Source organism: Platichthys flesus, chromosome 4 (assembly GCF_949316205.1).
Source record: "Platichthys flesus chromosome 4, fPlaFle2.1, whole genome shotgun sequence".
Taxonomy (NCBI): Eukaryota; Metazoa; Chordata; class Actinopteri; order Pleuronectiformes; family Pleuronectidae; genus Platichthys; species Platichthys flesus.
This window is the reverse complement of record NC_084948.1, coordinates 7,580,575-7,597,446: the sequence shown is the minus strand read 5'-3', so window position 1 is coordinate 7,597,446 and position 16,872 is coordinate 7,580,575. Positions and strand designations below refer to the sequence as shown.

Genomic DNA, 16,872 nt, shown 5'->3' with positions numbered 1-16,872 from the left:
ATAGAGATAGAGAGAGAGAGCTTTGGTAAAAAGTCGCCTGATATATCAAACAAAGCTGCTCGACTTCCACGCAGATCAGCACGGACACTTGGATATAAGGAAGAAACTTCTCATCTTTGTTTGACCGTCAGTGTAATCAGTCGCTCCAAGTCGACAGTGGTTCATTGAAAGCCTCTCAGTTGGAGCTTTGAGGAGAATATTCTGCGGAGACACTTGAGACGGTGAGAGGGTGGTTGTTGGGATGCTGCTTCCCCGCGCGCTCCGCTCCGTGCTGTGCGTCCTGTGCTGCGCGTGGCTGCGCACCGGAGCGGCCTCGCGCCTCAAGACTCCAGCTCTGCCCATCCAGTCAGAGAGAGAGCCGCTGCCGTTCAAAGGCGTGTCAGGTAACCCACCGTCATCTGTTTGAAAACTGGAATGTAAAGTGACTGTATGTTTAACTAGTTAATATTAACCAGCCAATAGAAAAAGAAGCGTTGACTATTCCAAACTTTTTCACACCAAGCGGGGGCGGTAGCGAGCACTTGAAAACTCCGGATTTTGTTTAAATCAACGCTTTTTTAAAATCGTAGTAAAGCCGAATTGCAGTGCGCACATTGCTGCTGTTATCGATTATAGTATAAGTATCAGATAATCGTGTGTGTTGCATAAAAAACACAATTAAACTTAATATTGTATTTATTGTGTAGGGGATTTGGTGCTGCCTGTGCGTAAAGGGCCAGTTTACGGACTCGATAGTGGATAAGGCTTAAGTACACGCAACCTAAACATGAAATCTTAAATTGACACGTGTCCCCTGCTCCCCCCACCAATACAACAACACGGGCTACTTACCCCAGTTTTCTGAATTTCCACGTATCCTTGAAACGTCCGGTAATTGCCAGTGTTGCTCATGTGTAAAAACCAGAAGCAAACATCTGAGTCATAACCACAGCGAATACCATTTGATTCACGTGTGAAAAAGAAAAAGTCCCTGCGCATACCCAGAGGGGGGGGGGGGGGGGGGGGGAAAGGAGCCAAGCAGCGCGGTTATTATTATTACAAGGTAACTTCTGTGGGGTTCGACCCTGTGGGAACTCCACGTTCACCGTGTAATCCAACGCTGGAAAGTGCAATCAGTCCACTTTTCCATTACAAGCGCTGGCCGCTGCGCACATGATTTATTTCTGCAGAGACAGAAGTGGCAGGCGAAGCGAGCGGCTCACAGTTTGGACCTGCCCTGTTTAAAGTGTGCAGTCACTTTAATGAAAGAATAATGTGAACCAGGTTGGTAGCAGCGAGAGAGGAAGGCCACCAGCTCCAGTCCAGTTAGCATCACGCCCGGTGTGTGTCTTTGTGTGTTTGTGCACTTGTAGTTAGATATATATCACCCAAAATTATTTTTTAACCACAGCACAGGCCCCAGATATTAGAACGGTTATGAGTTTTTGAATAGACTCCAGCACAGAGGATTTAATGTGACTCAATGACTATAGTTTCCACATTGAGTGAGGATTTAGATTTGTATTTATTTATATACTGCCAAATCACAAAATACATTATCTCAAGTTTCTTTATAGTAATGTGGAGACCATTGCCCCTCTTATCGGTAAGCCGAATTTCCACATGGTTCATCCAATGTGGGTGTAAACAAAGATTCGGTTTGATTCTGTGCTCACATTATGTTTGGGGGTTATTTCATTTCAAATCTAAAATGCTGAAGTGGATATTTAACACTGCAGAAACCATTTTAATGTCTGCGTCATGCAGAGTTTGCTCTAAAGGGAGGCACTTCATCACAATCCTCTCCTACTTCTGTGAAATGTCATCTGAAGCTCTCTTGAACAAAGGTTGGCCAACATTCTGTGCATTTCTGGGAATGCCTCATCATCCCTCAGTGGAAAATTGAATATCTCCCCTGCTTGCTCATGGATCATTTATTCGAGACAGGATGCAGGGTTGAGTCCCAAGAAACTGGCCAGACGTCCAGGGAGTTTTGGTCGCCTCCAAACATGTCTGGGCAGTGAGCTGTGCGAGATTTATTTGTTGAAAATATGAAAATTGGTGCAGTGGTCTGGTCGGCCCAGTTTGTCATCCTGCAGCCTGACACTCAATAAAAACCACAGGGTTGCACTTTTTTGTCTTGCTCTTAACTATCAGGAACTCTGTTTAAATCAGCTCATAATTCAAAAAAGCCTTGAGTAAACTCTTCTCTGCTTCCTATAATTAATCCGGGCATAATTTAAGATCCAAACCCTCATATGTAATTATGTCATTTCACATGGTTTCTAAACCTGTTGTTTTAGAAGGCGACAGCGTGATGATGAAGTGTGACCCCAGAGATCAGTGTGTGTACTCACCCGTGTTTGTGTTGCAGGATGCTCATTTGGAGGTCGTTCCTACTCTCTGGAGGACTCATGGCACCCGGACCTGGGGGAGCCCTTCGGTGTAATGCATTGCGTCCAGTGCCTTTGTGAACCTGTAAGTTGGACCTCAGCGCTCCGCTCCTTCTGCACATGCACGTATATCACGCTCACTTTGTGCACGTTTGTGTGATGCAGCTGTTTCTTTTATGTTGTGCAGCAAAAGAGTCGTCGTGGAAAGGTGTTTGGGAAGGTCAACTGCAAGAACATCAAACAGGACTGTCCCGACCCGAACTGTGACCATCCCGTCCTTCTGCCGGGGCACTGCTGTAAAACCTGCCGTAAAGGTAAGCCCCCCCCCCCCCCCCCCTCCCACTGCTCTCCAGTTTCTTACATTCAAACTTGATCTTTGGTTTAGCTCCCCCTGCCTCTCTGCCTCACAACAACGGCCTCTTTCCCTCGGTTTTGTTTATGACTAGTTTGAATCATACTTCTCTCTCCCTCTCTCATCTCCATTTCCCCTATTGGGACCTCCGTTTTTTTTCTTTCCCTGTGGGTCAGCTAGTAAGTCTTCAGAACAGCTGCCGGATTCAATGAGCACGTCAATTGATTTTCCAGCCGCATCAAATAGACATTTTCTCTTAACCAGCCTAAACTGAAAGTATCACCCCTCTATGCAGCCTCGTTCACACGCTGCCACTAACCTTGTCCACACACTGCTGCACACAAAGTTCCACCTTATTAGTGATTTGCAGCAACCCTGCGTGCACACACAGACACGCAGTTAGGGGGATTCTTCATGCAGCATTTTTATTTAGCAGATTGGGAGTTTCTTTAAGCCACGTGTGAGTGGTAATGGAATGGAAAGTAGGGGTAAAGCCCTGTTAGACCAGTCTGTGTGTGTGCATGTGTGTGTGTGTATGCGTGTGTGTATCAAGCGTTGGAAAGGCTGTGACTGTGTGGTCAAGTTTGTAGAAAAAGGTTGAGTTTGTTTGTCTTACCTTATGCTCCAGAGCAGCTAGTATATTTCTGTAAGTGATGGAAAATGGTGTGTGTGTCTGTGTGAATGTGTTTGTATGCATGTGTTTGTGTGTTTATATATATATATATATATGTGTGCGTAATGACTGGTGCACCTGAGGATACAGTACTGCTAAGTGGGGAGAGCTGAGCGTGACACTCCCCAGAAGCCTTCAGCGTGCCCAGTGGAGCAGAGAAAAAGTGAGAGCAGAATGACGAGAATTAAGGTGTGTGTGTGTGTGTGAGTGTGTGTTTGTGCTTGTGCGCATGTGTGCGAATCAGTCGCCAAGACAGAAAACAGACAGTGCAGCTGCTCCTCACAAAACAACTTGGGAGAAATTTGGGTGACAAGTTGGGGTGACTAATAGGCAACGTGTGGTGTTTCGTTGTCAAGATTGTGTCAGTGTGTCTGGAGTCGGCCGAAGCAGGAACTAACCACTGCATGTGCGTCTGTGTCTGTTTGAGAGTGTGCGTTAGAAAAGTGGCGAAGTCGACACATTACATCAAGATGCACGTCAGTTTGTGTGGAACAGCGGGTCAGTGTTGGGATCGCACGCCATTGTCACTCTCAATTCTCCTTAAGCTTTTCAGCTGCAAGAGACCCTCCGGTTAGTTTCCCCTGGGTGAGAGGGGGAGAGAGAGAGAGAGAGAGGGCAGATGGGGGGTGGAGGAAATGGGCTTTAGCCTTCACCGTACCATTGCCTTGAAATTGGCGTCTGACATCTTACACATCCTTTAAATACCTTGTCCAGGCATTTCACACTCTTCATCCAGACCCAATACACAGTCAGAGAGAAGACAGTGGACAGATGATGCTATCGTCTCGTTCAGTCTTTGGAAAGCGTCGCTGCCAGAAACTGAAACCGTTTGAAAGGCGTGATTCCACACGAGAAACTCTTATAGCTTCCAGAAAACTAACTACTAACTAAACATGTGAATATTCAAAAACAGGTTACATGAGTTGATTATGCCCTGGCCATCAATAGAACCTCCTGTGCATATCAACCGCATATTTAACATCTATATAACTCTGCTTTGCTTCCCCAGGTGATGGTGACATGAAGCAGACGGACGCCGTCCTGGACAACTTTGAGTTTTTCCACGAGAAGGGAAAAGACAAGGAGGGCGACCTCCACAAATCTTACAACGACAGGTCGTACCTGAGCTCTGAGGACATGGGCCCCGGGGAGAGCCGCACTGGTGAGCAGGAGCATTCAGAGACGGAAACTACTGCTGCAGCTAGAGTCATTTCAGATATTAAAATGTGAAGTAGGACACCAATGCCCCACAGGCATGCAGCAGATGCTGTTAGTGAGAAAAGAACCTAAATGAAATGACTGAAACTACATTCAAATAACTCTGGCCTCTGTCCTCCTGCAGACTTTGTAGCCCTGTTGACAGGCGGGACGGACTTGGGGAGCTCCAGTGGTGTTGCCAGAGCTCGCTTCTCCCTGACCAGAACCAGTCTGGCCTTCTCCATCACATTCCAGAGGTAACACACAGAATGAGTTTCAATGGGTTTTTCTGTTTCTTTATAGCTTCAGTTTAGTGGTGCGCTCTCTTCTCTCTCATAACTTCCCGGCTCCTCTCCTGCTCCTGCCCCAAACAGACCTGAAGTGTTTAGAGAAGCGAATTTAAAAGACGTCATGATTGATCTGTTGTTTTGCAGCCTCACTTTGTTCAGAAGTAACAAAAGGGAGCTGAAAAAAAATGAACACGACTTTAAACATTGGTCAATTTTTCCACCCATGACTTTTCAGAATGGACCGTCCCAGTAAGATTCTCTTCTTGGATTCAGACAGGACCACTGCATTTGAGTACAGGGTCCCCAAGGGACAGCCGGACATGGTAAGACACCACTGAAAATAATGTCTTATCTTCCCCCTGTCAATGTTTTTTTGTCATGTGTGTCCATTTGAGAGAGAGAATAAAAGATCTGGTATGAATAACATTCTCACTGCACGACTTGACACTCAGACGCACACCCAAACACACAAACACACACAAACACTTCATTTGTGCTTCCTTGCCTCTTTGTAAACATCTTAAACTCTCTCTCATTCCGTGATTGCACCGAACATCAACACTCGCTCACCTTCAGGTTCGAGCTTCAAGTCTGAGTTTGATAAAAAGGCCAACATCATTGTGATGAATCATTAAACCAATATGTCGGTGTAACAGTAGTACCTACACATGCATGTCCACCAACTCCCTGAGGTCCGACCCAATCACTGCACGTCATTTGCTGCCAAAACGCACACACACATCTCCTCATTCCATGTCAGACCCCAACACTGGAGCCCCGTAAATACCGGTCCTGGAAAAATGCTCCTATTATTATTTTTAGATAAATGTCAGTGCCAGGAGGACCTCAGAGAAAACACTTGTGGACAAAGGAGGGAGATTGTTGGGGGGGTGGCCGGGTTAAGCTGGAGCAAGGAAGAGAAAGAGAGAATGTTTCACATGTTACATCACTGCTTAGCAGGGGGACAGAGCGTATCACTAATTGAAATGGAGATTACCTCTGAACCCTTGAGTTATGAAGTGCCGGCACGCTGCCACATTTCTTCTCTCTGCTCTCAAGAAGCGTGCTGAAGGGCCGCAGCCTGTGGTTTACAACACGATCCCGTGGTGTGATGTATGCAGCACGTGTGTCTGTCCGTTTGCCCGAATGTTACATGAGCGAGTAAACAGATTTTAACATGTTATCCGCAAGTATGAGTGGATGTTGTCGCCTCACAATGCCGCCGCCTCATTGGCCTGTGTGTGTGTCTGCAGATCTGTGGAGTCTGGAAGAACCTGGCTAAGCCTCTCATGCGACAGCTGCAGTCGGAGCAGTTGCGCATCCGCATGACCACATCAACGAGCAGACTGGACGAAGTGGAGGGGAAGATCATCAAACACAGAGCTCTGTTTGCTGGTAAGTGTGCACGGGGGACATTATAGCGTTCTCCATCAGACCAGACGTGTGTATGCCTTTGTTCTTTGTGCTGTTCCACACAATAAACTCAATATTTACAAATCGATGGAGCTGTGTACATTCTCGTGTAATCTTTAGCCGCCATTGATGGATTCATGTAGAGGAAAAGTGAGGGCCTTGTTTACAGAGGAGTATTTGTATAGACGTCCTGTAAGAGAGCGCAGATACTCAATGTGCTGATGTGCTCGTGTCTCACGTATAGAGACATTCAGTTCAACGCTGACGTCCGAGGAGGAGAACTCAGGCACGGGAGGCATCGGCATGCTGACACTGAGTGACACGGGGAACAACCTGCACTTCATCCTCATTCTGCAGGGCCTCATCAAACACAAAGACAAAGGTGAGTGACGGGAAGCTAAAGTCCAAGAGAAACTGCAGGTCGGACAGAAAGAATTCCAACTAGAGTTCAGAGGGTTGGGATAGATAAACACCAGTTAATAAGACTGATGACTGGAAGAGGATCAGTTGCAAATTACTTCTCTCAGTTCCCCTTTAACAAATACTGAAGTTTCATTCCCCTTTTAGAACTAAAAGGAGACAAACAATGTAGCTGATCATTTAAAAAATGACCTCCTCATATCTGGATCCTGCATAGATTGTATAGTTTTACAAAATCCACACAACTCGATCCAGGGTCGTGTGATGGGATTACTTCAGTTCATCCGTTTCTAATAATGTCACCTTCAATCTGTAAAACTTCCTTAAAGCTAGGGTTGATAATTCTGGACAAGCTATAGCAACAGCAGGCATACTTAAAAAGTCTTAGACTGAAGAGTGTGGTCATGTGCAGTGAGATCACAGACAGGGTGTGTAGAGGCAGGCAGGCAGGTCTGTTACTGACAGACAGGTACACCAGCCAGACCAACTTTACTTCAGCCCTGAGTGGCCACAGGCTTTTCCCTGTTTTTCAAGATGACTTTATTTATTGATGTCATCAGGTTTGTGAAGACAAAAATAGTTTAAGTAGCAATTTATCAGCCCCACCTTTAATTGTTGTACTCTCTCTCTCTCTCTCTCTCTCTCTCTCTCTCTCTCTCTCTCTCTCTCTCTCTCTCTCTCTCTCTCTCTCTCTCTCTCCCCTCAGAGCCCGTCTTGGTGCCCATCCGTGTCCAGCTCATGTACCGCCAGCACATCCTCAGGGAGATCCGAGCCAACATCACCTCTCATGTGAGTATTTACACATATTTACTAGAAGGGGCAGATACCAAAACTGAAAAGCAACTGATCGTCCAACATTTTGTAGCAAATGTGTTGATATCTGAAAAATCCTCATTTGTAAAATTCGAAATAAACAAAATATTCAGCGTTTGCTCTAAGATAAGAAGGTTAAAAGTGGGAGTAGTGTTCGGAGGAGGAGCAGGGTTGTTGTTGGTTAGGAACATATGACACAGCAACCCACCCACCACCACCACTACCACCACCACCACCACCTTCCCTCTCTGAGACGGATGTGGTCGGGTCACCACATCCTCACGCGGTTGTCGCCGGCGCTCTGATCACAGCTAACTACCCTGAGATGTGACAAGAGAGAAATGGAAGGAGACGAGGACGAGGGGGGAAACGAGGAGAGGGAGAAAGTGTGCGGGAGGAGCTTTTGCAGGGGACAGATGTGAGCGAGGGATGAGAGACAGAGAAAGAGGGAGGTAGAGAGGATGGACTGCGTACACACTCCACACACATGTCAGTGGTTAGTGGTCTGTGGGCTGAAATGGATGGAGGGAGGAAGGAGGGAGGGAGCGGGTGATGAAAGGCGGGCCTGGTTTTAATTCTGCCAGGAATTGAAGAGCCGATGCGCCCCTCTCCAGCCTGGTGGTGAGGGACACTGTCCGTGAACACGATGTGAAAGGTTCCAGCTCGGCGAGCGTCCCCGGGGCCAGACGTCGAAACCAAAACCGCTGACTCATGTCAAGTGGAGCTGAGTCACAGACGCATGTAAACAACAGACACATGACAAGTCATTTTTCAACTCTAACCCTCATATGCAAGCAAGCGCATTGGATTTTTCTAAGAGGACCAATGATCCTGACAGAGTTACTGCTCCTCCTGATTTATATCACACCCCGATATATCCTTCCTCACCTTACTTCTCCCTCATTATTCTGTCCGTTCGTTTCCCCAAATATAAGTCACCCTCCCTCCGTCCAGCCACTTCTCTGCTCCCGCTCTGTTTTGGCTCCTCACCGTGTGGATTTATGGCACGTGTTTATTTATATTGAACCGAGGCCCCGGGGTCATAAAAGTAACATTTCTTCAACACGCTCGTACATCTGTCCTATTAATCCAACATTTCTCAACATCCTGACTGAACCCCCCCCGCCCCCATTCCCCAGTCTGCCTGCTTGAGATTAATCTTCACTCAATATGAAACATGTTATGGCAATGGGAGCCACATTTTTGCCCTGGGTTTAAGTGTGCACTTGCGAGTGCCGTGATTTAAACACTGTGGTTTCATGTCACAGCACAGCTTGTGTCCGTCATGGCTACTGACTTTGTGATCGTGGACTTAATCTCTCACACTGGCAGTTGAACCAACATCGGGTCAACAAGATCTCAAAGACACCAGGCGACTTTTCCCCTCCGACAGCTGACCCGCGTTTAACTCCGTTTCTCAATCTGTGCAGGATCCAGACTTTGCCGAGGTGCTGACAGACCTGAACAGCCGCGAACTGTTCTGGCTATCTCGCGGTCAGATGGAGATCACCGTGACGACCGAGGCTCAGGATCCGCGGCAAATCTCCGGCTTCATCACCGGCAGGAAATCTTGTGACAGTAAGTGTCCCCGCTTTGCTCTCCTCCGCACGTTGGTCCTCCGCACACTCTGCGTTGTGTGTGTTGCGTCTCAATACTGCAGGCGCAACAAACACGTAGGTCGCTGGGAATGTGTTTGGAGTCGTAGCTGGTTTGTGCTCGTCCATGTGTGGCGGTTTTTGTCGGTCCTCTCTATAAATACTTCTTTTTTCTCTCTGTATCCATCCTTTCAAGTCTTATCACTGGGGAAAAACCCTGTTTATAGACCTTCTGTTTGACTTGGTGGCCCACCAACACTGTGTATGCATGTCCGTGTGTGTGTGTGTGTGTGTGTGTGTGTGTGTGTGTGAAAGAGAGAGACACAGAAAGAGAGACAGAGGTTTCAGGAATGTTGTGGACAGCCCAATCGTCTGAAACCGTAAAAGCATGCACACATGGTCTTTTCATGGGATGCATAGTTGTACAGGAGCATGGAACATCAAGGTGTGGGACACTCTGAAACACTTTGAGGGGTGTTTTTATTCCCTAACAGACACAAACACATGCACACAAACACACACAAATACACATAAAGACTCTATTTTATGAAAGTTTATATACACACACACACACACGCACACTGCTGCCAAGGTCACAGTCTGCTGGACGTGACTCTCCTTGCTGGTGTTCCAGTTCTGTGATTAACAGCTTGACGTGATGTATGAAGAATTCGAACCCAACACACTCTTCTCCCTCTCTTCTCTCCTCCTTCCCGTGCCTGCTCTCCCTCTCTCCTCCTACCAGTCTCTCCATTCAGCGGCGGCCCCGTGGTCTGCTGTCCTCTTTGTGTGTCTTTGGCAAAACGATCCTCATAAAAATTTCCTCCGCTCTTTTCTCATCCTTCTCAGTTACTCATTCCCTCCTGTCATTTCAGCTCAATCTTTTTAAGCCTACTGCATTCAGCAAGGGTTACCTCATCGTAAGGCTTAACCTTGGGTGGGTTTAATGTGTGTGTGTGTGTGTTTGTGTGTGTGTGTGTGTGCGTGTGCGTGTGTGCGTGTGCGTGTGTGTGTGTGTGCGTGCTTAAACATGTATGCATTTGGCTCAAGGTCGCACACAATTACACGAGCAGGAACGCCTCCTGATTAGTGGTTCAATTGAATCTGTCCCCTCAATGACTCTTACTTCTTGAAGGGAGGACATTATGGGCATGTGGCTTCGGTGTGTCTGTCTGTGTGTTTGTGTGTGTGTGTGTGTGTGTGTGTGTTTGTGTGTGTTTGTGTGTGTATGTGTGTAGCTGCAGAACATGGGTAAATGTGCCCCCAGTGTTTTCCATCCTTCACCCAAACCAGCAGAATTCTCACATGACAGAAATGGTTGCCTCATCAGTCATGCTGTCAGGCTCTGTGGTGCAAGGGAGGAAAACTCCGAAGGGAAAATGACTGGCTGTGCTCTGAAGTGGATTTTGATATTAATCTTGGTCTTGTTTGCCTGCTCAGCTATTCAGAGTGTGATGTCCAGTGGTGATGCCCTGACCCCGGGGAAGACCGGAGGTGTGGGATCTGTCATCTTTAACCTCCATGATAACGGCACGCTGGACTACCAGGTGAGGTTTCCATCAGGAGGATTTGATTGTTGTTTATCAAACATTTTAATAATGATACATGAGTCGCGTAAACAAAAGATCCTTATGAAGATTTCCTCAACATTCTGTTCTAATATCCAATATTTGTGGTTTATAACAACTGAACCTGTTGTATTTATAGAGTTAAGCTCAATCTGTTTCCGTCGGCCCTCTTCAGCAGATTCTAGTGTCAAACTCTCTTACTGCTCATCACAATGAATTTCAATAACAAGCCTATACCGTGAAAAGGGGTTTAAACTGTTGGTCTCATCTCCTTGGTTCAGGTCCAGGTTGCAGGTCTCACCAGTGACGTGGTCGGCCTCACTATCGAGCTGAAGCCGCGGCGTCGCAACAAGCGCTCGGTTATTTACGACCTGACCACGGACTACAACAAGGCCTCGGGCCAGGCGGTGGGCAGCTGGAGTCGCCTGGAGGCGCGACACATCCACATGCTGCTGCAGAACGAGCTGTTCATCAACGTGGCCACGGCACACAGCCAGGAGGGGGAGCTCAGGGGGCAGATAAAGGCTCTGCTCTACAGCGGCCTGGAGGCACCCAGACATGGTGAGGAGGGGAGGGACCAAAGTTAGGAAATTCAACAAACACATTGAATTGCTTTATAAATTTGCAAAACACGGAAAAGTCATCCTTTATCTAGGATCCACTCTCATGTACATCCATGTCTTCCTCATCCAGAGTTGCCCACCCCTCTGGCCGGCCACTTTGTGTCCCCACCAGTGAGAACTGGTGTCTCGGGCCACGCCTGGGTCTCAGTGGACAAACAGTGTAACCTGCATTACGAGATTGTCGTCTCGGGGCTCAGCAAGGCCGACGACCTCACCGTGAGCGCCCACCTCCACGGGCTGGCTGAGATCGGGGAGCTAGACGACAGCAGCTCCTCGCACAAGACGCTGCTCACCGGCTTCTACGGATCACAGGTACATCCGTTCAAAAATGGACATGAAGGAGAACATCCACATGCAAAAGTGTCCCATGTATAAACCCATCCTCTCCTCTCCTCTCCTCCAGGCTCAGGGGGTGTTAAAGGACATGAGTGTTGAGCTACTGCAGCACCTGGACCAGGGAACAGCCTTCATCCAAGTCAGCACCAAGCTCAACCCCCGCGGAGAGATTCGAGGACAGGTAAGAGAGACGATCAAGACCAAGACAATCATCTTTACATTCATTATTACCACTAAACGTGTTAAATTACATGTTCATCCAAACATGCTTAAGAGATGCACTTTTTTGGTGATTTTTTAGAGTTTTTTTGAGCTTTTAGTAAATTCTCTTAGTTATTAAGGGCAAATTTCCCAGAGTAGATATTGAGCAGGGCTTGTCACTTTGGCTGTGTAGAGTTCAGTTAAGGATTCACGTCTCCCAGGGTGGTCCAGAGGTTTGAGAGGCCCCTGAGCCTGGTGTGTGGCATTTCTGAGGGAAACAACATGGATGAGTTGGTTCTGCATGAAAAGTATTTAAAAATGGGAACAAAAAGACAATAATCAATTGCCTCAGTGGGATCTAAAACCATCAATATATGTCCACAACGGTGAAATTGGGCGAATTTTACTACCCCAGCCCAGCCACAGCACAATGACCTTAACACACATAAGTGTTTTACTTCTTTTAAGTTTTAAACTTGCCGCCTTCTGTATTTTTTTTTATGTATTCAATGATGTGTGGTTTTGCTCAAATCTATCGAGCTAACAGTAAACAAGGAATGACTTAAGTTAGCCTCTCACTCAATCAGGAGGTGTACAGGGATATTGGACGTATGTGTAAATTGTGGCCCCTGATTTAGAAAAATCCCTGATCCGTCACTGAAGATCGCAGAGCCATGGTGACGAAAGGATGTTTATACTTTGCTATTCGCCAAAAATTGTCATGCACAAATTTTGTAAGCAAAGTGATGATTTAACATGGACAATCGGAGGAGCAGAAGTCAAGTCCTCGGGGCCTCTATAAACCATCTCAGTGTTTATGTGTCTGTGTGATTGCTCACGTAGCGTTCACGGGCCAACGCAAACACACACTGTCACTTTCACTGGCGAGTTGTTGATGAGTAAAAATATAACTTGGCTTCAGCGGCACACTAACTCCGAGCACAGTTGCCTGTGAACCTGTGTGCAGCTTGGCAGGTGGAGCTGGTGATGAGTTCTTTGTTCAGTGGCTCCAGCTGGTTTAATAGCAAACAGGGCGGACACATAAACGGCCATCTGCTCGGGAGCACAGCAGCGCTTCATTTTGGAACAATTAACAGGCCACAGCGTGACTCCTGCCTGCACTCGGCTGTGGACAACAGATCTCCTAACATCTCCCTCTCGTTTTGTCCCCCTTCTCTGTCGTTCATCTCCACCCGTCCCTTCTGTCCTTCTTTTTCCGACACACCTGCCATTTCCAGGTCCATGTGCCAAACAACTGTGAGTTTGGGACCAGAGGGGAGGTAGAGGAGGCTGAGTTCGACGACCTGTTTGTGAAGGACCCGGAGGAGCTGAAGAAAGACCCACATACCTGCTTCTTTGAGAACCAGCACCAGGCTCACGGCTCCCGCTGGACACCCAGCTACGACAAGTGTTTCACCTGCAGCTGCCAGGTAACAAAGCACGACCAACACATAGACAGCTGTGAAAATAACAGTTTGGTTTTTGTGCAGCCTTTGAGATCTATGTCAGGACTGATTATTTGATTTACCTTGTTTCACAATTCAAACTCACTCTTGGTCATCTTTTTTCTTCTGTAGAAGCGAACGGTGATCTGTGATCCAGTCATCTGTCCGGTGTTGACCTGCTCCAGAACCATCCAGCCTGAAGACAAGTGTTGTGCTGTCTGTGACGGTGAGAGAAACAGCGATATAGATATTTGGATTTCTGTGGACACATCCCTATTGTCCCAAAGTGTCAAATGATCAAGTTTAAATCTAATGCTGGTTCTGTCTCCCATTCCTTTTTCTCTGTACAGAGTCAAAGGACCCGAAGGACATGAAAGCTCCGGAGAGAGTGGAGGAACATCCTGAAGGTATGCACCACCTCTCCTCTATTGTAGTTCCTCCTCTCTTGTGTCTTGTTATGCTGTGCTTGTTTCACTGAATTTCTGCCAACATTTAAAGTTTAACTCGCATTTTCTCTCTAACCTCTTCTCCTCCTCTCCCAGGTTGTTACTTTGAAGGAGACCAGAAGATGCATGCCCCAGGAACCACATGGCATCCCTTTGTTCCTCCCTTTGGCTACATTAAATGTGCTGTCTGCACTTGCAAGGTAAACACAAATCAACAAACCCACTCACATCTGGCTGGATTTACTTTCCAAAAGCCCTTAATGGATCGTTTATTTTTTGCACCGGACTCCAAAGAAAATGAGGCAGAAGTACATTTCTCGTCATTTCTTTCTTGAGGAATGACGAGACGTTTTGACTTTGTTTGAATAAAGGCAAAACAATGAGTCCCATTCAAATGAGCTGAAGCAAAATTGCTGACAAAGCTGCATTTTTCTTTCTAGGGATCTACAGGGGAGGTGCACTGTGAGAAGGTGACGTGTCCCGTGCTGACCTGCAGTCACCCCGTGAGACGTAACCCGTCCGACTGCTGTAAAGAGTGTCCGGAGGAGGAGAGGACGCCTGAGGGGCTGGAGCACAGCGACATGATGCAGGCAGACGGCCCGAGGCACTGCAAGTTTGGCAAGAACTATTACCAGAACAGCGACAACTGGCATCCCTGGGTACCGCTGGTGGGCGAGATGAAGTGCATCAACTGCTGGTGTGACGTAAGTACACGCTGGCCTCCAAGAATTGTAGGATAACTGGAATTTGCAGACACAAAAGTGAATTTGTTAATCATGTAAACTGCCTGAAGGTAGCTCCTTAGAAACCAAAAGAACATTTTAAATGGATGTTGACAGAATACAGTTCAAACTAAGTTCTTTAAACATACCATTAGAAAAGTGATCCTATCATGAAACCAGGACTTTGGCAAATGTGAGTATTTGTACATGGACTTTTATCATCGGCCACTTCAAGCAAAACTACTTTAATCACTAATGAGTTTTAACAAAGAACTTTTTTAATTGTTGAGGTCGTCTTTGGAATTGTATTTTTCTCTTGTATGAACAGTGGCATCAAATGTCACTGCACCATCGCATGTATTTCATCAGCACATTAACACTTAATTTCTTGATATTGTTGTTACTATTATTATTTGATGTTATTTAATGATGCAAACAGCTGTGCTGTGCATTACTGCCACCACCTGGCAGTCATAATGCATTACTCACTACCAGCCGCTTGTCGAAAACAAGATGAGATGCACAAAAGAAGTTAAATAAACTATAATACTTAAAAAATCATGGGCCAGCCCCAATCAATACCTTTCTATAAAAATCAAACTCAGATGTGCAATTACTGGGTATGAAAATAACCAACTGTCCTTCAACATGTATCAACTGGATGCTGCTAATGAGTTCCCTGATAAAAAACAATGAATGCACGTTAAATGCAATAACAACAATGCTTTCATGGTAACTGGAGTTTCTCACCATCTTAAATCTCGATGTTCATCTTCTCCTCCACAGCACGGTGTCACCAAGTGTCAGAGGAAACAGTGTCCAGTGATCACCTGCTCCAACATCACCCGCCGAGAGGGCACATGCTGTCCTGAATGTGGTGGTGAGCCTTCAACACAAACACACACACACGCACAGACACACACACACACACACACACACACACACACACACAAGGAGGGACTTAACTGATATATCTTTAGTTATTTAGTTATTTAAAATGTCTTATGGCCCATGTTGCTGCTGACCTTCAGCTGGTAGTTCTTCAGTCACTAAATAGATTTTTACAAGTTAGTATCAAACCTGAAGCTGTGTCAGTGTTTCTTGGGTCTTAACTTTATCTTTGTGTTTGCCTTAGATTCCAAAGAGGAGGACGACCTGTTGATGAAAGTTCCAGACAAAAGACGAACCTTGCGACACTGATCTATGGGGAGACCAAAGAAAAAACCTGAACCCTTAACTTTTACCCATCGAAGCCCCCTCGTCCCAGGTGGACACCCACCCAGAGCCATACTGGGTCTCCCCACCTGCCCCCACCTATCCTCACACCCACCCAGTTATCAGCTTCAGGATTGTACTGAACAGAAGCAGAGACAGAGGAATGATCAAATGAAACACGGACTCATTAATGAAGCCATGAGGAGGACCAACCAGACTCTATCAGCCTGCTGCTGCCTTCTGCTTCCCGCCTTAACGCTTCCTGCAGGAATTTCTTCCTTCTTTTGCTTTTTTCCAAAGAAGCTCAACAGGACAAAATGTGTAGATGTAGATGTGAAGCGAAGCTGGGACTGTTTTACTGTTGGATTTCAAAATGGGAAAGACTGTGTGGCATGTGTTTCTTTGACAGGGCTTTTTTGAAGTGCAGAACAGGATGAATGCGAGTGTGTGTGTGACTGTTTGTGTGGCTGTGTCTGTGTGTGTGTGTGTGTGTGTGTGTGTGTGTTTACCGGTATAAGATAGGACTAATCAGCGATATAGAAACTGTAACATGAAGAAAGTGGAGTCCAGAATCAAATGAACTTATCTCTGCAGTCAGTCTACAACTTTCATTAGTTGTACAAACATATTTTGACTTGTCATCACTTGTGGTGGCGTCAGGATCCGTCCTGATTGGCCGGGAGATAAGCTAGAAACCATCCCGGCAGCCGTTTCGGTGCAACACTTTTAGTCTTCGCCGCCTGTTGAACTCCTCTGCATTGATTGTTCCAAATAATTCATTTGTATGGATTTTTTTATTATTGTTGTTTATGAATATGAAGCTGGTTTGTACTTTGTATTTATTGAATGGTGTGGAGACAAAATAAAAAAAAGTTTGTTGGTTAAAAAAAGAGAAAAGGGAATGCCTGTGGTATTTTATTTTGGATGCTGTCACTAACCACCTCTAATAATCCCGCCCTCCTTCCCTCTTTGCGTTTCCTATCTTTCTTCTTCATCTGGACGCTTTGGGATTTTAGTTTTCCACGTTGTAACTCTCAGTCCCTCTGTTTTTCCATCTCCGTTCCTCTTTCCTCACAGTTGTTCACATATGGAGCTGTGATTATCACTGGATGAAAAGCCAGAGTGACTCGACTTAATCCTTTGTTTTGAGTTCCCATTTCTCTATTGTTCTCTCTCTCTGCCTCTTTACAC

The 16,872-nt window shown here is 46.3% G+C and overlaps 1 protein-coding gene across 1 annotated transcript; it reads left to right on the top strand.

Annotated features, from left to right (window-relative positions):
- Positions 1-238: 238 nt before the first annotated feature.
- Positions 239-16,532, top strand: chrd (chordin). Its single transcript, XM_062385163.1, has 21 exons — positions 239-383; positions 2,354-2,457; positions 2,560-2,686; positions 4,407-4,559; positions 4,740-4,851; positions 5,120-5,207; positions 6,138-6,279; positions 6,542-6,679; positions 7,424-7,506; positions 8,961-9,108; positions 10,566-10,672; positions 10,975-11,254; positions 11,387-11,628; positions 11,720-11,833; positions 13,092-13,283; positions 13,431-13,524; positions 13,649-13,705; positions 13,841-13,944; positions 14,185-14,448; positions 15,253-15,346; positions 15,602-16,532. Exons 1-21 carry the CDS (start codon positions 242-244, stop codon positions 15,664-15,666), a joined length of 2,850 nt encoding a protein of 949 aa, XP_062241147.1. The 5' UTR covers positions 239-241; the 3' UTR covers positions 15,667-16,532.
- Positions 16,533-16,872: the final 340 nt, after the last annotated feature.